The 23,792-nt window shown below is 49.9% G+C and overlaps 1 protein-coding gene across 5 annotated transcripts in view; it reads left to right on the plus strand.

The window, feature by feature from the left end:
* The window catches only part of CEP192 (centrosomal protein 192), a 1,978,693-nt gene that overhangs the window by 1,551,942 nt on the left and 402,959 nt on the right, over nt 1–23,792 (plus strand). For all 5 annotated transcript variants that reach the window (XM_085605862.1, XM_085605865.1, XM_085605864.1 and 2 more), the window contains exon 40: nt 17,074–17,153. In XM_085605862.1, the coding sequence (XP_085461988.1) occupies nt 17,074–17,153 (80 nt within the window). The remainder of the gene's footprint in view (nt 1–17,073; nt 17,154–23,792) is intronic.

Raw genomic sequence — 23,792 nt, forward strand, 5'->3', positions numbered from 1 at the left:
TGTTGATGCAACAGCTGGTTTTGACAGTTATTAAGGATTTGTTCTCTCATGATCAAATTATACAATCCTGTATAGTCCTTAACCTTACTACCCAATAACCAGCCCTCCAGAGCCTTAGTGGCACAATCTACAATGTCAGTCCAGTCCTGAGTCTGTGTCTTCTGGGTATCCCCGAACAACAACCTGTATTGTTCAGTGGTTAGGCCAAACCCATCAATCAGAGCACTCTTCAGGACAGTGTAATTGTCTACATCCTCATCACTAACTGTGAGGAGCTTGTCTCTACCTTTCTCAGAGAAGGAGAGCCACAAGATAGCTGCCCACTGACTTTGGGGTACCTGCTGTACTTTGCAAGCTCTCTCCAAAGCAGTTCTCCATTTGTGGATGCCATCCCCACACTTGTAGGGAGGGACAATCTTGCTCAGGTTTCTATTATCATAGGTCCTGTCACTATCCTTAGGGATATTGCTGCCACCAGTGGGTTCTAACCCACTTAACTTCTGCTCTCTGGCCAGAGCAAGCTTCTCCTTGGCAAGGGCAAGTTCTTCCCTCTCAATCCTTAGATTAGCTTCCCTCATTCTGGCTTCATGCTCTTTTCTCTGTGGGGAAATCATTCCCCTGTGAGAAGAGGCATTGGAGCTGTAAGAGGCATGGGAGTGGATGGATTCCCTTGAAGGGGATCTGTCTCTCCTATTTCTCTGGTTAAGTCCACTTGGGGGTCTGAATGGGGGGGCCCCATTCAGACTCCCATGCAAGCTTAAGTTAGCCTGGCTAAGTCTTCCTACTTTGACCTGGCTGTCCACCTCATCTTCTGAAGTCTCATCTGACTCATCTGTAGTGGGTAGACCCTCACCTGTACCTAGGGTACTAGCCTGGGAGGCCCTAAGAGCATCATACTCCTCTAGGATCTCTACTAGCTGAATGAGGGTAGGGTTTGAACCCTGTTTTAACTTTCTGGAGGTACACAACTGTCTCATCTCCTGAAAAGTTAGGGTATCGTATCTAGAGGGGATCTTTCTAAGATCTACCCCTCCTGGGAGAGAATCACCTTGATCTGCTCTCAGAGACATGATCGAGTGAGGGTGTGGTGTGTGCACCTACCTACACTAGTTGTATCTACTAAACCTCTCTAGTAGTTGTAGTCAGGGTGTGCTAGGCCCTTCAACCTACAACAACTAAGTCCAGTAGGACTTAAGTATTTATAATCTATGTTATATGTACCTAAACAATATCTGTGTGATCTTTCAATTTAGTATCTCAAGATTACAATGGTATTACAACAGCAAGCTCAGATCCCAACCGCTGCTCACCAATGTGAGAAGTTGGCCTGATATATGATGTCACTAATTCTAGTGTACACCTTGTATCAGTCCAAACAACCCTTATGGTGATTGGTTGTAAAGTCAACCTTATAGACCAGCTATCCTAGTGGTAGCATGGACAAGAGCAGTCTTAGGCTAAACTCTGAATGGAATGTGAAGCCAGCTGTTATACCATATGTAATCCCTTGAATACCAAATGAAAGGACACCACAACAGATATATATAAAAATAGAATGTATTGATTCTAGGCAAACCCTCAGCACTCTTTATGAGATTCAAGGTAAGTACAACACGGTCTTATTTAAGCATACATTAAGTCACACAGGTAAGTAATACAGTTAGGCCCTAGGGGCCACGCAAACCATATACTAAGTAAGTGGTATAAGGACCACTGTCACAAACACAGGATAGGCCTAGGGAATCGCTGGGGCTACACTATACTACCAACAGTTAGGAAGTGGGAGGCCCACGGGATTCAGGTGCAGAGTGGAAACACTCACGCTTAATGCGTAAAAGTCGATAGAATCACTAGCAGTTAGAAATAAGCAGTTTTAGGACACTTCTGGTAGAGCTAGAAAGTCGAGACTCGGAAACAAGACCCTAGGATAGTCAATACCCTTGTGAGCACCGAAGTACCCAAGTTACCTAGCCCACGGGCTGCGGGTGCATAGGTGTGAACTTGCGTCGGGTTTCGTCGTGGACTTCTATGGATGCCTGAAGGAAAGTTGCTGACAGGCAGTCAGTGAAGAGTGTCCGGTGGATCCCAAGGTGGGGATCAAGAAGGAAGGAACCTGCAAGCAGAAGGGACAGAGTCTAGGTCACCAGCCAGGAGCCGGGAAGGAACCAGGAAGGAACCAGGCGATGTCGTGAAGATGCAGGTGACGAGGTGAAGCTTGTCGCAGCAGCCATGGGTACCAGGAGACGTCGAGGATCACCAGGATCAGGAGGTGAGCTGTCCCACGAAGGCTCTTGCTGTCGGCGGCGTCGAGATCGAGTTAGGACCCAACAAGCCTTGGCAAGCGGAACCCACGCAGGATGGAGGACTTGCTTCTGGTGCAGACCAGGAAGGTCTGGGGTGCTTCTCTTTCACAGAGGAGCGGGTGCCAGTCTGGAGGAGCCGGACCAGCAAGTTGAAAGTAAAGGTTCGCCGTCGCAGAGGCTACTAGCCAACGGGCCAGCAACCGGACAACACGTCGAGCAACACAGGTACAGAAGGGCCCCACGCAGATCACGTGAAGTGTGGGGAGCTGATCTTCTTTGCAGATGGTGCTCGGGAGTGGGGCTTCTCAATTCCCCAAGCACAGCCTCGAGGAAGCCTCAGAAGTCACGCTAGTCAGTTACTAGCCACTTTTCCCAAGTCGCCGGTCCCACGTCCCTCGTCGCCTCCACGGGTCTCAGCTTTGCTGGAGATGTGGTAATGGTTCAGAGGTGTCTGGAAGTCTCGGCGCTGGTCCGTCTCTGCAGTCGTCCCTCGTAGGATTCAGTCGCAAAGCAAGCAGCGGTCGCTGGATGGTGCCTGGTTGCCCAGGGTGGTCACTCCTTGGCCACAAGGGAGATTTCTTCAGTCTTCTTCCTGAGGTCGAATGTCGAAGGTCCAGAGTTTCTGTTCAAGTTGCAGATTCAGGATAATCTAATTTAGCAGGGCTCAGCTACCTACTGATATACTGGGCTAGTGGGCTGGGCTACCTGCAAGGTCCCTCCTATGGGTGGGACCAGGAAGGGGAGTGGCTACACCCCCTTTCCTTTGTCCAGTTTCGTGCCAGAGCTGGGGCTGGAGTGCCCCAGCACCGGTTTGAACTGGACTATGCATGGGACACCTTGTGTGCCCTCCCTGCCCCAATACACTAAATCCTGTTTCGGGTGGTGCTTGCACCTCCCGAGGCAGGAAACCTATTGTCCAAGCCTCCCTCGCTGGAAGGGCTCCCAGCAGCAGGAGGTCAGACTTGTGTCTGTGGCAGCAGCATCCATTTTGTGATGCTGGGGCTCTTGTTAACTTTAACCGGGTAAGTAGGTTACAACATGTCTCTCCCTCTAGAAGTGGGGAATAATATCCTCATCACCAGAAATGGGATGGGGGTATTATTCCAAAGTGTTAGACACCTTACACGACATGTTTCGATAAAGCCAAACCATAGTTACCATAACCGTTTAAGATTATAAGGCACTTTAAGAGTATATGGTAGGCTATATCATAGAACAGCTATAAGGACATTGTTCCGAAAGCTGCAGACAGGCTCAGCTCATGCTAGAGCACCATCTCACATGTTACCAAGCACTCTGCCTCCAGGATTGTTAAGGCCTGCCATAGGAGTGGCTGATAGGTACACATGTGTCTATATATGAGGTAGGTATAGGAATACTACACCTAAGCAAGGGGTGATTACACGACCTTGCCCCAGCTGAGCGATCAGCCAGTTGTGTCATACTGGAAGGCCAGGCCAGGGGTGGCATAATACATGCTGCAGCCCCTGGTAGGCCTAGGGTACACCTATGCCCTGGGTACCTAAGGTACAGTGTACAGGGGCCTATAAGGTGATCCTATCCAATTGGGTTATGCACCTAAAGTACATAGTATTAGTTTAGAGAGAGAACAGCTGGGCTATGGGTCTGATTGGCAGGCCCACATCCACATCCAAGTCGAAAACCAGTGAAGCAAAAGCAAAAAGTAGGGGTGAACATAGAAAGCAGACCCTACTCTCCTACAGTCAACACCACTTGTGGTGTACCACAAGGCTCATCTCTCTCTCCCCACACTTGTTCAACATCTACATCTGTTCCCTGATTCATGCTCTGCAAACCAGGGGAGTGAAAGTATATAATTATGCAGATGACATGCAGCTGATCTTCCCGATTGACGAGACGGAGGAATCTAAGGATTTCTTCCAACATACTATGGTCTTCATCAAAGTGGATGAGCCATAACTATCTCAAATTAAACTCTGATAAAACTGAGATAGTTATCTCTAATAATAGACTTGATCAATGGACGACAGCACACTGTCCAGCTGCATTGCGGACTCCACCCACCCCCAAAAATGTGCTTAAAAGTCTGGAGATTAAAACCGATGCCAAGCTATCCATGCTTGAACAGATCAACCTGGTTACCTCCTCTTGCGTTTACCATCTGAGGACCTTTAAGAAAATCAGGAAATTCTTTACCAGGAAAGCAAGCGCGGTTATCATGCTTGCCCTGATCCAGGCTGGATTATGCCAACGCCATCTATTTAGGGCTCCCTGCTAATCAGACCCATAGGCTGCAGCTAATTCAAAATCAAGTGGCCAGGCTGGTCCTTCAGCAACCAAGACACTGTCACATCAAACCACTTCTGAAGCAATTACATTGGCTTCCGGTGATTTAACGGTCTATGTTTGACAGGCTGTATGGTCTTTAATGCACTTGGCAAGAAGAGCTCCAAATTCATATCTGCTAAGGTCTCAAGGTATTTACCCAAATGGAACCTCAGATCGGCCACAGTGTTTATGCTGACTATTCCAAGATTCAAGTGCAAGAGAACGGGTGGCTCTTGTTTTTCTGTCCTTGGCCCTACTCTTTGGAATTCCTTGCCAATAGACATTGGACTAACATCTGAGTACACCAAATTTAGGAAACAACTGAAAACATGGTTGTTAACTCTAGCCTCTTGTTAGTAACCCTTAGGAAGGTTCTCCCTCCCCTTATAGCGCCCAGAGACCTTTTGGTATATGTGCACTTAACAAATTCCCTAAACATAAACGTTCATATTATACTGTACAGAAAGGTCCACTGACCCTTGTGAGAAGTTGGCCTGATGTATGATGTCACTAGTTCTAGTGTACACCTTATATCAGTCCAAACAACCCTTATGGTGATTGGTTGTAAAGTCAACCTTATAGACCAGCTATCCTAGTGGTAGCATGGACAAGAGCAGTCTTAGGCTAAACTCTGTATGGCATGTGAAGCCAGCTGATATACCATTTGCAATCCCTTGAATACCAAATGAAAGGACACCACAACAGATATATTATAAAAATAGAATGTATTTATTCTAGTCAAAATACCCTCAGCACTCTTTATGAGATTCGAGGTAAGTACAACACAGTCTTATTTAAGCATACATTAAGTCACACAGGTAAGTAGTACAGTTAGGCCCTAGGGGCCACGCAAACCATATACTAAGTAAGTGGTATAAGAACCACTGTCACGAACACAGGATAGGCCTAGGCCTAGGGAATCGCTGGGGCTACACTATACTACCAAAGGTTAGGAAGTGGGAGGCCCACGGGATTCAGGAGCAGAGTGGAAACACTCACACGTAATGCGTAAAAGTCAATAGAAATGGAAGTTATTAGAAATTAACAGTTTTAGGACACTTCGGAAGGAACTAGGAGTTAGAGACTTGGAAACTAGACACTAGGATAGTCAATACCCTTGTGAGCACCGGAGTACTCGAGTTACCTAGCCCACGGGCTGCGGGTGCATAGGTGTGAACTTGCGTCGGGTTTTGCCGTCGACTCCTATGGATGCCTGAAGGAAAGATGCTGACAGGCAGTCAGTGAAGACTGTCCGGTGGATTCCAAGGATGGAATCAAGAAGGAGGATACCTGCAAGCAGAGGGGACAGAGTCTAGGTCACCAGCCAGGAGCCGGGAAGGAAACAGGCGATGTCGTGAAGATGCAGATGAAGAGGTTAAGCTTGTCGCAGCAGCCACGGGTACCAGGAGGCGTCGAGGACGACCAGAACCAGGAGGCGAGCTGTCACACGAGAGCTCTTGCTGTTGGCGGCGTCGATGTCGAGTTGGGACACAACAAGCCTTGGCAAGCGCAACCCACGAATGAAGGATTCGCTTCTGTTGCAGACCAGGAAGGCCTGAGGTGCTTCTCTTTTGCAGGGAAGCAAGGGCCAGTCTGGAGGAGCCAAACCAGCGGTGGAAAGTTAAAGGTTCGTCGTCACAAAGGCTACTAGCCAACGGGCAAGCAGCCGGACAGACGCGTCGATCAGGAAAATGCAGAAGGGCCCCACTCAGAACTCGTGGAGTGTGGAGGGCTGATCTTCGGTGCAGATGGTGCTCGGGGTTGGGGCTTCTCAATCCCCAGAGCACAACTTCGAGGGTGCCTCAGAAGCTGTGCTGGAAGCAAGTAGCCAATTTTCCCAGGTAGCCGGTCCCACGTCTCTCGTCGCCTCCATGGATCTCAGCTTTGCTGTGGATGTGGATCAGGGTCGGAGAAGTCTGGAAGTCAAGGCGCTGGTCGGGCTCTGCAGTCGGTTCCTCGTAGAAGTTCGGGCAAAGCAAACGGCAGGTCGCTTGATGGTGCCTGTTTGCCCAGGGTGGCCACTCCTTGGCCACAAGAGAGATTCTTCAGTCTTCTTCCGTAGTCGAATGTCGAAGGTCCAGAGTTTCTGTTCAAGTTTCAGTTATCAGGATAATCCAAAGTCCTAGGGACTCAGCTCCCTCTCTTATACTAATCTGGGGGGCTGGGTTACCTGCTAGGTCCCTCCTGTGGGTGGGACCAGGGAGGGGGGTGGTTACACCCCCTTCCCTTTGTCCAGTTTCGCGCCAGGACTGGGGCTGGAGTGCCCCAGCACCGGTTTGAACTGGACTATGCATGGGACACCTTGTGTGCCCCAGGTAGTGTCTCGTTTCATTCATCCCTCCCTGCCCCAATACACTAAGGCCTGTCTAGGGTGGTGCTAGCACCTCCCAAGGCAGGAAACCTATGTTCCAAGCCTCCCTCGCTGGAAGGACTCCCAGCAGCAGGAGGTCAGACTTGTGTCTGTGGCAGCAGCATCCATTTTGTGATGCTGGGGCTCTGGTTAACTTTAATCGGGTAGTAGGTCTTCAACATGTCTTCTCCCTCTAGAGGAATACTATCCTCACTGCCAGAAATGGGGTGGGGGTAGTATTCCAAAGTGTTAAAAACCTTACACGACATGTTTTGATAAAGCCAAACCATAGTTACCATAACCGCGAGGATTATAAGGCACTTTAAGAGTATATGGTAGGCTATATCATAGAACAGCTATAAGGACATGGTTCCGAAAACTGCAGACAGGCTCAGCTCATGCTAGAGCACCATCTCACATGTTACCAAGCACTCTGCCTTCAGGACTGTTAAGGCCTGCCATAGGAGTGACTGATAGGTACACATGTGTCTATATATGAGGTAGGTATAGGAATACTACACCTAAGCAAGGGGTGATTACACAACCTTGCCCCAGCTGAGTGATCAGCCAGTTGTCATACTGGAAGGCCAGGCCAGGGGTGGCATAATACATGCTGCAGCCCCTGGTAGGCCTAGGGTACACCTATGCCCTGGGTACCTAAGGTACACTGTACATGGGCCAATAAGGTGATCCTTACCAATTGGGTTATGCACCTAAAGTACATAGTATGAATTTAGAGAGAGAACAGCTGGGCTGTGGGTCTGATTAGCAGGCCCACAGCCACATCTAAATCGAAAACCAGTGAAGCAAAAGCAAAAAGTGGGGGTGAACATAGAAAGCAGACCCTACTCTCCTACAGCCTGCGTCCTATCTTGGATCTCAGGGCCGTCAACTGCTTCCTACGGAAGTAGAAGTTCAAAATGTTGATATTGGCTCAGGTTCTGTCTGCACTCGACCCTGGAGACTGGATGGTAGCGTTGGACTTGCAGGATGCTTATTTCCACATCCCCATCCTGCCAGGCCTTAGGCGTTACCTACGGTTCACGGTAGGCCACGAGCATTTTCAGTTTACCATGCTCCCCTTTGGACTTACCAGCACCCCTTGGGTGTTCACGAAAGTGATGGCGGTGGTCGCAGCTCATCTTATCATTTATCAGATCAGGGGTTCCAGTCTTCCCCAACTCGACGACTGGCTGTTGAAGACGAGCTCGCTCCAGGCTGTCGTCTCCCACCTCCAGACTACGGCTGACCTACTGAACTCGCTGGGGTTCACTGTCAACGTGCCAAAGACACACCTGATTCCCTCTCAGTAGCTCCTTTTCATCGGAGCAGTTCTGGATACAGGGCAGTTTGGGGATTTTCTTTCCGAGCAGCGAGTCCGGAATATCTGAAAGAGACACGTTCGTGATAGATTCCTTATCTTAGATTTACCCCAGACGTCAGACTGGATCCGGAAAGTTTTCGTCAGCAGTACCCCTGCGCATCGGAATGTGGCTTTGTGCGGCTCCACGTCCATCGCTGGCATAGTGGACGCCGAGATGATGTCACGGCAGCTACTTAGACGCCACCCTCACGCGCCGACGTCAGTTATTTCTTTTTTCTGCGCCAGCAAGCGCAGATCCGGAGAGAGCAGTACCCCCGGTCAATTTTTGACTGAGTTTTTCGAGGCTTTTGTCTGTCTTTTTGAATCTATCGAGTCCTGGTGCCGTAGGGATTCCCGGTTTCAAGTCCTGCGAGGTCTGTTCCCACATGATGTCGGTGACGGACCCGCATCAAGCGTGTCTCTACTGCCTGGGGTGCGACCACGACCCCGCGTCGTGCCCCGACTGCCAGGCCATGGCTCCGAAAACTTTGCGGAAGCGGTCCCAAAAGTTGCTTGAATCCCGGGGCCGGTCGCGGAGCCGCCACCATCGTTCAACGAAGTCTTAGCACTCCGGATAAGACGAAGCGCAAGAAGTCGAAGAAGCGCTGTTGCTCTTCGACTTCCCCTCGGCTGTCGCGCAACACGGCTAGGGGGGCGGGTGGTGCCACCGCAGCTCTGGCGGAGCCTACGCAGTTGCCGACGGTCCCGTGGGAGGTTTAGGGACCAGTCGTAGAGCCGCCACCATCGTTAGACAAAGTCTTAGCACTCAGGGTCAGGTAAGACAAAGCAGCGCCGTCGCTCTTCGACTACCCCTCAGCTGTCGCGCGACACGGCTGAGTGTGCGGGTGGTGCCAGCCCTGCAGCTCCGGCGGAGCCTACGCAGTTGCCGATGGCCTACCCGCCTTTCCTGGGTCCATCTGCAATTTCAGCCCAGCTGCAGCACTTTCTGTCAGCCATGGCCCACCTCTTTGGCGCGTCGGGCTCCACCGGCGTGCCGTCGGGCCCCACGGGTCCGACTGGAGGTCCTCGCCCTTCCTCGTCGATGGCTCTTGCCCCGACGTCATCAACGGCTCTGGCCTCGGCGCCGCGAGACCCCCCCCATGGATCCATGCATGAATCCCAGCCGAAGCCGATTGACCTTGTTCGACCTCCACCGACGTCAGCTGCATCGGCACCGGCCGATGTCGTCCCTGGCTTTCACTCCGAAATGGAGACGGCGCCAGACCGGTGTCGTTCGCTGCCGATTCCGACGCCGATGGGGAATTTCTATTCCTTTCTCCATCCTCGTTCCTGTCCCCCTGCCCAGCAGGTTACAGACGACTGGAAGGGGTCTGAGGACTCTCTCGCAACCCAATGCAAGTTTGACCCGGACTGGGCAGAGGATGTGGTGGACACTGGTGTTCTGGATATCTCTCCAGAACCGGGCGAACTGTCTCCTTCTACTGTGGCTACGGAGGAGGGTGATACTTATTCAGTGGTGTTGCATAGGGTAGTCGAGGCTCTCCACCTCGAGCTCCCTACAGTGGCCGTCAGGACTAACCTCCTGACAGCAGTGCTTCGGCCGGCAGCTTCCTATGCGGAGCCGCTGCTGCCCTTAAATGATGCACTTTCAGACGTTCTTCTGGGCACCTGGTCCAGGCCCAACTCGGGGCTCCTGTGGATAGGAACGTGGCCCGATGCCATCGCCCGCCCCTGGCGACCGTATTTTCCTCTCAACACCCTACCCCTTAGAGCTTGGTTGTCCAATCCTCTGCGTCCCGAGCGCATTTCCTTCTGCAACTCCGGCCAGGGAATCCAAGAAACTGGAGCAGTTTGGGAAGAAGATTTTTTCTTCCACCAGTGCAGGGTTGCGGTCTGTGAACACGGCATGCCTCTTGGGCCGCTATTCCCACTCTATGTGGGATACAGTGGCGCAGGTGCTACTTCGATGTCCGGAGGAGGTCCGGACGGTGCTCTCTCAGGCTATTGCTGAGGGGAGAGATGCGGCCAAGTTCACGATATGTTGTGGCCTTGACACCGCCGACTCGCTGGGCAGAGCGATTTCCACACCAGTGATGCTTTGCCGTCATGCCTGGCTGAGGAGGGGGCGTGGCCGAGCCAGCCAAGATGGCGGACTCCTCTTCCTGAGACTCCTGCTTGGTGGCCCGTGCACGTGTCAATGATACCTGCCCCAAGCTCCCACCAGCCCTGGGAATCGCTGCACCAAGCCCGGAAACAGAGGTGGCGACTCCGGTGAGCTCGGAATCCCCGAGACTGGTGCCGTTGGGGCGGCGGAGGCTCCGAGCGGGAGTTCGCCCGCCAACGATGGACAGAATGGCGGCCCCGTGAGCTGCTACTGGAGCGATCCGAAAAGACGGCAGTGAATGCAGAGCTCCGGGACACAACTAGCCCCACCGGAGAGCGAACACACCATCGCCGGAGTCCTGTAGGCGTGGCGACTGCAGTGGTGCCCTGGTGGACGTCCGGAGAGACCGGGGGTCGCCGCGTGCGGGGGAGCAGGAGGTAGCCCCCCCCCCCCCCCCCCTCTTGAGCGAGCGGCGGCCCGGGACATTCAGCTGGAGCCAAGAGGGAGCGGCGACTGGGGGGCTTTCCCCCCACCCCCCACCTCCGGCGGCGCCTGCAAGGAGGATCGGCGAATCAGTAGGTGAGCCCCTACCCTAGCGGCTGAAGCGAAGTGCCACTGCATGTCTGGGGATCACTTGGCACTTCTCCAGCAGGAAGTTGTGGCCCTCTTGGCCAAGGGAGCCATCGAGCGACTTCCAACGCCAGAAGTAGGTTGTGGTTGTTATTCCCACTACTTTCTGATTCCCAAGAAGGATAAGGGCCTGCGTCCCATCTTGGACCTTTGGAGCGTCATTCGCTTCCTCCGGAAGGATAAGTTCAAGATGCTCACACTTGCTCTGGTCTTGTCTGCCCTAGACCCACAAGACTGGATGGTGGCGTTGGACTTACAGGACGCTTATTTTATGTCCCCGTCCTGCCGTCCCACCGGTGTTACCCGTGGTTCACGATAGGCCACGAGCATTTTCAGTTCCCCGTGCTCCCTTTTGGACGTACCAGCGCCCCTGGGGTGTTCTCGAAAGTGATGGCGGTGGTCGCAGCTCATCTGCTCAGATCAGTGGTTTCAGTCTTCCCCTATCTCGACGACGGGCTGCTGAAGGTGGACTCACCCCAGGCAGTCGTCTCCCACCTCCAGACTACGGCCGACCTCCTGCATTTGCTGGGGTTCTCCATCAACGTCCCGAAGTCGCACCTGATTCCCTCTCAGAAGCTCCTCTTCATCAGAGCGGTTCTGGACACGGCGCAGTTTCAGGTCTATGCTCCCTAACAGCGAGTCCGGGATATTCGGGCTATGATTCCGATCTTTCAGCCCTTATCATGGGTTTCGGTCAGGATGACCCTGCGGCTGCTGGGCCCCATGGCCTAATGTATCCTGCTGATCAATCATGCCAGATGGCATATGCGGGCTCTGCAGTGGGACCTGGAATTTCAGGGAAACCTGTCCGGGCACGTCCAGATCTCAGAGGGCACTGCACTACAGTTCCAGTGGTGGCTCACGAACCGGCATTGGGTCAGCGGCAGATCCCACTCCCTTCCTCAACCGAAGCACACAGTGGTGACGGATGCGTCCCTCATGGGATGGGGTGGCCACATGGGAGAGATCAGAGGACTCTGGTCTTCGGCGGAGTCCAGGCTCCATATCAATATTCTGGAGCTCTGGGTGATCCGACTTGCACTGAAGGCAGTCCTTCCCTCCGTCAAGGGAATGGTAGTGCAGGTGTTCACGGACAACACCACCACCATGTGGTACTGCTATAAGCAAGGCGGGGTCATGGACCCTATGTCAGGAGGCTCTGCACCTCTGGACGTGGCTGGAACACCAGGGCATTTTTCTGGTGGTTCAACACTTCGCTGAACGACAGGGCGGACAAACTCAGCCGCATGGTGCATGTTGGATCACGAATGGCGTCTTCGCTCGTAGGTAGCGCAAGGTCTCTTTCAACAGTGGGAAGAGCCTTGGTTAGATCTATTCGCCACCGAAGATAACGCGCAATGTCAGCAGTTCTGCATGTTGGAATTATCAAGGCTGCACTCGCTAGTCGACGCTTTTTGTCGCGAGTGGAGTGGCGGTCTGCTGTATGCCTTTCCGCCTATACCACTTCTACCCAGAGTGCTGAAGATCAGAAGCGACCGGACCGAAATCATACTTGTGGCCCCGGACTGGGCTCGAAGAGTTTGGTACCCCAAGATACTCAGTATGAGCGTGGATCTCCTGATCAGACTGCCTCTTCGGGAGGATCTTCTGTCGCAGGGGACGGTCCTCCAACCGAACCTGTCCAGCCTAGACCTCGTTCCGTGGAGATTGAGCGGCGACAGTTGATTCCTTTTGACTTGCCTTCTGAAGTCTGTGATGTCATTTTGGCAGCCAGGCGTCCCTCCACTAAGTTGGTATACGCCTGCAGGTGGAACAAGTTCGTGGCATGGTGCACAGCAAAGGCTGTGGATCCCCTTTCTGCCCCTCTTTCTGAGGTACTAGTGTTCCTTCTTTCTTTGGCCCAGCAGGGCTCTGCTCTGGGGACTATTAAGGGCTACCTTTCTGCTATTTCAGCCTTTCTCCTTTCTCAGGCTATCTGATCAGCCCTCTCTTTTTAAGTTCCCTGTTGTAAATAGATTTCTCAAAGGCCTTACTCACCTCCTATTCCCTTTGTAATGCCACAATGGTACTTGAATCTGGTTCTTACATACTTGATGTGCGCTTTTTTTGAGCATCTTCACAACTGTCCTCTTCGTTTGCTAACTTTGAAGACTGCTTTTCTGGTTGCCATCACCTCCGCTAGGTGTGTGAGTGAACCCCAGGCTCTTTCATGTAAACCTCCTTTTCTGTTGGTTCATCTAGACAAGGTTGTGCTCAGAACACGTCCATCCTTTTTGCCAAAAGTTGTCACTGCTTTTCATTTCAGGGAAACTATTACTTTGCCCACTTTCTTTCCGCCTCCACTCCCTTCCAGAGAGGAAGATAGGCTCCACCGTCTGGACCCAAAACGTGCACTTTCATTTTATCTCCACCGCACACAACAGTTCTGGGTGGATGACCAGCTCTATGTTGGGTACGTAGGCGCCAAGAAAGGCCGGGCTGTACACAAGAGGACTATCTCCCGCTGGGTTGTCTTCTGTATTAAAGCCTTTTATTCTCAGGCTAAAAAGGAAGCTCCGGTAGGACTGCGCGCCCATTCAACCAGGGCAACAACAGCTGCTAAAGCATTGGGACGCGGTGTCCCCCTGCAAGACATCTGTCAGGCAGCCAAGTGGGCCTTGCTGCACACTTTTACTAAGCATTATTGCTTTGACAGCCAAATCCGGAGAGACGGCTTCTTTGGCCGTTCTGTTCTCTGGGACTTCCTGGTGTGATCTTGGTTCGCAGACCCACCACCGGGGTTGGTATTGCTGGGGTATCTATTCTAAGGTAAGTAATCTATCCCTAAGGTGTCTCTTTCAGATGCACAAGTTACTTACCTTCGATAACGATATATCTGTTAGAGACCTTAGTTAGTGATAGATTCCTTACTGCCCCACCATCCTCCCCGTTCTGTTTCAAGGGTTAAGGTCACCCCTTTCAGGGCCCTAGTTTCAAGGCACCAGTGGTCAGTATCTTGCATGGCTCTGCGTTCCTGGTGCGGAAAGTAGTGTACAGAACTCAACGTCGGCGCGTGAGGGCGGCATCTAAGTAGCTGCCGTGACGTCATCTCGGCGTCCACTACACCAGCAACAGACATGGAGCCGCACAACGCCACCTTCTGATGCGCAGGGGTACTGCTGACGTAAACTTTCCGGATCCAGTCTGATGCCTGGGGATAACTCTGAGGTAAGGAATCTTTCACTAACTAATGTCTCTTACAGATATATTGTTACCGAAGGTTAGTAACTTGTGCATTCGGGCTATGATACCGATGTTTCGGCCTCTATCCCGGATTTCGGTAGGAATGACCATGTGGCTGCTGGGCCTCATGGCTTCCTGCATCCTGCTGGTGGATCATGCCAGGTGACCTATGCAGGCTCTGCATAGGGACTTGAGGTTCCAGTGGGCACAGCATCAGGGGAATCTTTTAAATTACGTCCAGATCTCTGAGGGCACTGCAGATTCGGTCAACGGCAGATCCCTTTTCCTTCCCCAACCAGAGTTTACAGTGGTGAGAGATGAGTCACTCCTGAGATGGGGCGGCCTCATGAGGGAGGCGGAGATCAGGGGCCTCTGGTCTCCGGCGGAGTCCGGGCTCCACGTCAACCTTCTGGAGCTCTGGGCGATTCATCGTGCACTGAAGGCATTCCTTCCTTCTGTCAGAGGAAGGGTAGTACAGGTGTTCACGGACAACACCACCGCCGTGTTGTACTGCAACAAACAGGGTGGGGTGGGGTCATGGACCCTATGTCAGGAGGCTATTCGCCTTTGAACGTGGCTGGGACATCATGGCATGTCCCTGGTGGTTCAACACCTGGCAGGTTCTCTGAACTCCAGGGCGGACAAACTCAGCCGCCGGTGCATGATGGATCACGAATGGCGTCTTCACTGCTGCAATGTCTCTTTCAGCACTGGGGTGTGCCTTGGTTAGATCTGTTAGCCACGAAGAGAACGCACAATGTTGGCAGTTCTGCGTGTTGGAATTTCCAAGTGGAATTGAGGTCTTCTATACACCTTTCGCCTATACCACTTCTGCCCAGAGTGTTGAAGATCAAGCGTGACCGGGCCCAAATCATTCTTGTGGTTCCGGATTGGGCGCGATGAGTCTGATATCACGAGCTCTTGAACATGGCCATGGATCATCCGATCAGACTGCCTCTTCGGAAGGATCGGGGGACGGTCCTCAACCCGAACCTGTCCAGCCTCCACCTCATTGAGTGGAGATTGAGCGTCGACAGTTGACAGCTTTTGACCTTCCTCCCGAAGTCTGTAATGTCATCTTGGCAGCCAGGCGTCCCTCCACTAAAACAGTATGCGCCTGTAGATGGAACAAATTTGTGGCATGGTGCACAGCAAAGACTGTGGATCCCTTTTCTGCCCCTCTTTCAGAGGTTCTCCTCTTCATTCTTTTGTTGGCCCAGCATGACTCTGCTCTGAGCACTTTCAAAGGCTATCTTTCAGACATTTCGGCCTTTCTTCCCCTTCCTGATCAGCCTTCTTTTTTCAAGTCCCCTATTGTAAATAGATTTCTTAAGGGCATTACTCACCTTTTTCCTTCTATTCCTTTCGTAATACCCCAGTGGGACTGGAATCTTGTCTTGACTTACCTTGTCTGCTCCTTTCGAGCCACTACATAATTGTCCTCTCAAGCTCTTGACTTTAAAGACTGCTTTTCTGGTTGCCATCACCTCTGCTCGCAGGGTGAGTTAGCGTCAGGCTCGTGGCTCTAAACCTCCTTTCCTTGCTGTCCATCCGGACAAGGTTGTCCTCCGGACTAGACCTTCTTTTCTTCCCAAAGTGGTTATCTCTTTCCACATAGGACAGACCATCACTTTGCCCACTTTTTTCCTGCTACCGCATCCTTTCAAGGAGGAGGAGGAGAGACTCCAAAATGTGCGTTATTTTATTTGGATTGCACAAAACAATTCCGGGTGGACGCTTAACTCTTTGTTGGCTATGTGGACGCCAAGAAAGGTCGGGTCGTGCAGAAACTAAACATCTCTCTCGGTGGGTTGTCCTTTGCATTAAAATCTATAATTCCTTGGCGAAAAAGGAGCCTCTGGTAGGGCTGCGTACCCATTCCACCAGGGGGACGGCAGCCACTACTGCTTTGTGACATGGAGTCCTCCTCAGTGACATCTACCAGGCAGCCACGTTCACTAAGCCTGGTTAGTCCAGTCCATAGAGACTGCTTTTTTGGCCGTTCAGTTCTCCAGGACTTTCTGGTGTGAACTTAGTTTGCAGACCCACCTCCAGGGTTGGTATTGCTGGGATATCTATTTAAGGTAAGGAATCTATAACTAATTGTCTCTTTCAGATGAACAAGTTATTTACCTTTGGTAACAATACATCTGTAAGAGCCAATATTAGTTATAGATTCCTTACTGCTCCACCCATTCTCCCCTCTCTGCGAACTGACTTCTCGAGTAAGGGTCTCCTTTTCAGGGCCCTTGTTTTGTGCACCACTGGTCAGTCTCTTGCATGGCTCTGCGCTTCTGGCGTGGAATGTTGTGTAAAAGAACGGACGTCCGCTCTCAGGGGCGTAGATACAGCGACGTCATTCCGGTGATCACGACGCCAACGATAAACGCTGAGTCGACCAATGCCACCTACCGACACGCAGGGGTACTACTAAGAAAAAATTCTCCGGATCCAGTCTGATGCTTGGCGGCAATTCTAAGGTAAGGAATCTATAACTAATATATGTCTCTTACAGATATATTGTTACAGAATGTAAGTAACTTGTTCTTTAAGCATATGAAAATATTTTATCGACTTCAACAATTTAGTCGGACTGCCTAACAACCAAGATACATATTCTTTGGTCATGAATAATAATATACATGACAGACACTATAGTTGATAATCTAATGCTCGTGGCAGTAAGACTCTGTCATTTATAAATCCACTAATCAAAATGTCCTATTCAGATAAATAATCAGTCATGGGCGTCTCCTCATTGACTGTGTTTCGGCTTAGAATTATTTTTTATTTTGACTTTGCTCTTGTTGTATTTTGCCTTTTAGAAATAAGCTGTAGAGTCTTAGTCCGTCTCTTTTTTTCCTTACAGATACCTATATAGACATAAGAAATCCTAAAAATGGAGACGTAAGGTGGTATCTCTCTTCCTCTGAGCCGCCATATGTCAAGGTGAGTTAACTTATTTTTTGTAAAACTAGTATCTAACCATGCCCATATCTTTATATTGCTAAACCTTTTTAAAGAAATGTTAGATTATCTAATCTTCATTGCGATTGAAAATATTAATTGAATCATTCAATGGAAAGATGCAATGTAATTAAACGCAAACTTCCTGGTGACCCTTGCCTGATATTTACTTACTTAAATCTCCATCGTGAGGGAAGCGGCCACAACAGCGCCAATTGCCCACAGATTACCGTGAGGGGAACGGTTCGAAATAAACTACATTTCCCAGCATCTCACTTCCGGCGCTTGCCTCAGTTGTCATCAGGCAGCGCCGGGGGTCTTGAAAACGGACACGGGAGCTCTGCAGCGCGGGATGCGCGCGGGCTAAAGCCCGGGCCAAGGGCGGGCCCGTCCTTGCCCGTCACTGACAGGAACTGACTGCGCTGGGCTCCCCCCCTATCGACGTACTCCAGCTTATGAACACAAGGTACTGTCGTGCTCATTGCTTGTGGGACAGCGCTAGGTGCGCATTGCCTGTTTCTTATAGGTTTTAGGTCCTTTCTCCTGTTTATCTATCAGGTTCTGCGCTGTTTATTCCCCGTGCGCTTTTACTCTTACATTTATTTGGAGTGTTTGGTGTAGCTTTGCGCCTGCCGTGAGAGGACGGGCCTTCTCCGGGGGAGATTATATTTCAACATTTTTTCCTTCTTCCCCTGAGGGGAGAAGCCTTTTAACAATCTGCTTCTTCTTTTGTACCCCAAGGCTCGGGAGCTTGGCAACAGTGTCATCAATCAGCGCCAGGGGAGGGGATATAAGCGCACAGGGTTACCCGTCAAGGCCAAGGGCGGGCTGGTTTCAGCCCGGCATAGACTGGTAAAGGCCGGGACGGGCTATCCCTCTTTTGCTTTGTTTTGTTTGGAGATAGTTTGATTCGTGAACACATTGCATCTACACTCACCTTACTGATTTCCTGGCCTTACTATGCCACCTAAAGAAGCTAGAGATAGAGGTAGAGGGGCTAACGCTCACCTCACAGGGACTATGGACCAGTTTATCACTAAGGTTAATTGTGTCATTGATCAAGAGATTACGCTGTTGGAACGCAGAGTTTCACAGGACCTTGCGGTGGCAAGGAGGTCTTCAATGGGTCACTTTGCTAAGGTTCAGTCCCCTGTCCATCAAGCCCAAAACGGTGGTGTTGCTGCATGTTTAAGTCTAGTCTCCCCGACCTTAGATCTAACACCTAGTGGAAAAATTGTTGTCTCTCTGGGGGAACAGTCCACGGTTTCTGACTCGTTGTTGACATCCCCCTGTCTGTTGCCGTTTGCCTCCAGCATAGCACCGGAGCTTAGCACTAGGCAATTGCGAGAGAGGCATCCTGGGGCTATCTCTAAAAATAAGCAAGGCCCTTCTACTAACAAAGGTGGAAAGAGTAAGAGTGGCAGAAAGAAACAGAAAGCTGTGAGCAATATTAGAAATTCTGGAATGCCCCCTGCTCAATTGGAGCAGCCCGCTATGGTTTCCATAGCAAATAAAGTTGTACCCTCTGACTATTCATCATCCACTATAATGGTACATCAGGCTACAAGTGGGGGGAAAAGTGAAGATGGTAAGGCTGAGGGAATGGCCCCTGAGTTGCTTAATATCTATGATACAATTAGGCTTCTCCTTCACCCTGTGGAGAATAGAATTTGTAAGATTGAACAACACTTACTAAAGATTGAGCAAGGTCTCGGGGGGGGGGGGGGGGGGAATTATTGATTCTTTAAAATTTACTCCCCATTCTAGGGTTTCCAGATCATTGGATACTGCTAGAGTAGAAAATGCCCCAGTTCTTCCAAATGATTCCCCAGTATTGCCCTTGGATTCTCACACACTAACCGAAGCTAATAAGGGTACAGTTGCGTCTGCTGCCATTAATCCCTCCCAGCATAATATACCTCACCCTAAGGAGGATGATAGGATCTCTATTTCCCAGGTTTCCAGGGGGGAAAATATTCCAAATTTGCCACCGGAAGTTTCTCTATTTGTGGTTATCTTAACGGGGGTCCCTGAATTAGGCAAGCATGAAGTTGAATCTCCTATAACTCTGAAGAACAGGGTTGTGCATTGGCTCAACAAAAATAGACCATTGGCTCAACAAAAATAGACCATTGCCAATGCACACAGCGTGCAAGATACTCATGGTTAGGAGGGTCCCATGGGTAGGTCACTTGGCTAAGAATATAAGAGGGGACTGTATTCTAATCAACTTCAATGACCCCAAAATAGTTGAGTATATCTGCAACTGGAGACACTCGAGCTTAGGAGCATCCATTCGCCCCCTTCCCCTGACTTACTTTTATCCCCCTGGTCACTTCACTTCACTAATGGATGGATGGACATTGGTTCAGCGGAATGGGAGGGGATTGCCGCAAGGGGATTGGCCTAGACACTTATCACACTTAGACCCTATCCCCACCCAAAATCGATTTAGTAGTTTGGAGAATGTCGATTGACTCCAGGGTAGTAGAGTATCAAATAGTTCTTTGCTCCTCCCAGGTTGTTCTACTCCTGGTCCTATTACATCATTAAAGCCTTTACGCCCAGAACCATCCACCCCGTCATATTACCACAGAGGGTTATTAACATCACTGATCTATATTTGGACCATTCTTTAAGTGTTCCAACTCCTCGTGATGGCTCTCTCAGCCACCTTAAGCTTGCCTCGTGGAATGTGGCAGGTTTGCGCAGCAAGCTTTCTCTTCCGGATTGGAATGCTTTTATTGATGGGTATGACCTGTGCCTGTTCCAGGAAACCTGGAGCCTTGAGCCGTTATACAAGCCGGGCTTTTCCTTTTTTTTTGTACCAGCTACTTCGGCAGGTAGAGGTCGCCCATCAGGTGGACTTATGGTATGGGTCAGGGCAGAACTCAACCTTAAGATCACCCATCATACTTGCCCTACATTAGATGTAATGAGTCTCTCCATTAAGTCCACCAAGAGCAATCATACCTGGGAACTTTTTAATGTATATGCCCGAGGAACTCAAGGGGGTGCAAAATCTTCTACTATTTCAGTTCTTTCAGATATTGTTATGATCTCTGTAGAAAGACACCTGGAGCCAGGAGGTATTCTTAAGCCATCTTTATTCAGTCTCCAGTTCAGGTTACATCTGTCTCTACTCCAGCCAGCCTAGTGTGGTACCAGCCCCACCAGGAGCAGCCTCCCTAGCTGCTCAGCCCATCTTCAACTGCCAACACTCATCCACTCAGACACCCAGGCATTCCATGCATCACAGGCACACCAACATTCTATGACCATCTCACGCTCTGGCTGAGCAGCTAGTGGCAGCAGGGCTGGACTACAATGTTATACAATTATCCATGGTTGCCCCCCTGATTCCCTTCTTCTGGTTGCCGGTGACCTCAACTGCTCATTTGAGCCCCTTGCAACTGATGACATCCTGGGAATCTATGATGAAGATGCCAGATGGGGCATTCCTTCTTTATCACTCAAGCCAGTTAAGAGATGGTCACCGGTTGTCATCCAAATTAATGCTCTATCGCTAGAATTTGGATTAAGAGCGGTCAATGGGCATACAATATCAGATACAATGGGAGCCAACACCTTTAACAGGGTCCCCTGCCAAAGCAGAATTGATTATATACTGGTTGACAGGAGGGCATGGAAATTTGTTATAGATATGGTAATCATTCCAACAATAAATAGTGATCATAATGCCCTGTCTCTTAAAATGTTGGTAAAGTGGCATAGGAAGGAGTCTACCCCCACTTCTGGAACACGAATGCTGACCAAGACAGTTTTACCATCCAACTGTAACAGGTTCCTTAAATGGTCTAAGTTTATTTTGAGCGACATAAAATTAACTACTCTTGAAGAAATTCTTACTGATCAGACTCTTAAGCTTTCTGCAGTTTGCGGGGAAAAGGTTGGCCCCGCTGCTGCAGTAAAAGTCTATGCGGATACTATAGATTCGATCGGCACTTTATTTCTCGATCATAGTAAAAAGCGTCAGATGAGTGTTAAGTCAGCACAGAAGTGGTTCAATAGGAATTGTAGATCAAAAAAAGATAGCCTGGTCCTTGCTATCAAATCCAACAATCCGGGTGATGTTCGGCTGGCAAGATTGCTTTATAGGCAGGCCCTTGCAGCTGCGAAGAAGGAATGGGAAGAGTTGCGCTGGGATAGTTTAAAAATTGCTTGCCACTCGAACGGCGAGCTCTTCTGGTCTATAGTGAGAAAATCTAATAGCCCCGAATCGGACCAAATTCCCAACAACATAACAGATAGGGAATGGTTTGAGCATTTCAGGAAGTTATATGTAGGGGATGAGCAAATGGGTGATCTTTGGCCCCGAGTCGGGATCACAGATATTGATCCTGACCAGGCCTCATTCATTAGGATAGAGAAAAGGGAGGTTGAGGCAGCTATTAATAAGATTGTATCCGCCGAGGCCCCGGGACCAGATGGTATCCCGGGTGACTTATTTAAAGCTAACATTGAGGGATGGGCCTCTTATTTTGTGATTTTTATTAATGCTTTGCTGGAAGACTCGCCGGTACCGCATTCTTGGAAGGGAGCTGAAGTAATCCCTATCCACTAGAGGGGTCCAAGGGGGGACCCAGCCAACTACCGCCCAATCAGTCTTATCGATACTGGACAGAAGTTGGCTGGTAGGGTCCTTCTGGAGAGGATCCACTCATGGGCGGATGATAATGATATAATCTCACAGTTTCAGGCGGGCTTCAGGACCTGCACAAGCACGATCGACCAGGCATTTAGGTTGGTGCTCCTATACTGGAAGGTGGTCACTATTGGTAAGGGAGGCCTTTACTTGGCGTTCATTGGCCTTAAGACCGCCTTTGACCTGGTCCCCCATGATCGCCTGTGGCTGACCCTGAAGGAGATGTGGATTCCTCCATTTATTCTGAACCTCTTGATTCGGATGCATGAAGGCAATTACGCTCGCATTAGATGGGGGTCTCAGGACCAAAAAACTGACAAAATCCCGGTGGATTGAGGGGTTCGCCAAGGTTGTGTATTGGCCCCCACACTTTTTACACTTTTTATGAATGGTGTAGTTTCTTTCCTGCTTGAAGTTAACGCTGATGTCCCTGTCCTGACGGGTGATAAGGTCCCCACATTACTTTTTGCGGACGACACGCTTTTAATATCGAAAACACCAGCAGGATTACAGAAGCTACTGGATTGCTTCTCCTTTTTTTGCAAGTTGAGGGGCCTTGCCATTAACACCGCTAAAACTAAACTCCTTTATTTCAACCCGAGCAGATCATCTAGATCTACCCTGACTCTCGACGGGAAGCCATTGAAGCGTGTTAAAGAGTTCGACTACCTGGGGATTAGAATTTCTGACAAACTCAAATGGCAGCCCCACATTGATAAAATGGTATTAAACCATAGGCGGGTAGTAGGAGCTCTAGGGAGGGAATTTCGTGCCTCCACTACTTAACCCGTTACGCCAGCTTTGGAAATATATGCTGCCAAAGCTGTAGGCTGTGCCCTCTATGGCGCAGAACTATGGGGGTTTGGTTGTGTAGATGCACTTGTTACTGGAGAAAACAAGTTTTTTAGGGAACTTGTATCGCTCCCAAGGGGCACTCCAACTAAGCCTCTATTAAGTGATTTGGGCCGGCGATCTATCAAAGACCTAGTCACCTTGCGTCCTCTCTTATATTGGGCGCGGTTATGGCGCACCCCTGAGCTCTCTAGATATGCTGATGGCCTAAGAGAGGTTATGAACCTTCAAGGAGCTCATAAAATAGGCTGGCTTGTTAACATAAAGAAGCTTTTGGTGGCAACAGGCCTCATAACTGCTTGGGACTCTGGGGTATTGTTATCAAAGGAAGAAACTTAGAGATGGGTCAATCTCCAGGAGCAGAGGGATCCAAACCCAGGTAGACTAACTGAAGCTTTTCGCCAGCATAAGTCCATACCCCGCCTGGAACCTTACCTTGATTTTATTATGAAGCCTAGTGATAGATCGCTTTTTATTCAGTTTAGATTTGGGACCCTTCCCCTTCGTGACCGTACAAGTAGGTGGAATCCCCCGCATCAGACCCCTGTTGACTGCCCAAACTGTCTAGGTGTTACTAAGAATATTCCCCATTTCTTCTTTGTATGCCCAGCCTATTTAAAACCCAGACCGAAATGGCTTAAACCTGTGTGCCTGCAGCTTGGTACGAGGGACCACTCTGTTGCACTTAGTATTCTTAAGACTGATGCTAATACTACCATAGTGTGCGGGGTGGCTAGATTCCTCGGCTGGGCATGGTTGATCAGACAGAAGGCCACCTGATTATCTTAAATGTTTCTTAATTCTCACAAAGCCGCTCAAGTTTAATATATTCTTAAAATATTTATTGTACTTAGATTCTTTTACAACTTGTTTTAAAATGTATTTCTATGAATTGTGTTTTTATGTGTAAATGTGCTTTTATGATATCACATGTCGAAATAAAGCTTTGTTGATTGAATGTAATTAAAAGATATGTTTGTTAATTACACCAAGAATCACAAGCAGTAGTATCTACAGACGTCTACTATAGGAAAAGATGGAGAAAAGGTTTCCTGAACATACCTGTGAGAAGTTGGCCTGATGTATGATGTCACTAGTTCTAG

Source organism: Triturus cristatus, chromosome 5_1 (assembly GCF_964204655.1).
Source record: "Triturus cristatus chromosome 5_1, aTriCri1.1, whole genome shotgun sequence".
In the NCBI taxonomy this organism is placed as follows: domain Eukaryota; kingdom Metazoa; phylum Chordata; class Amphibia; order Caudata; family Salamandridae; genus Triturus; species Triturus cristatus.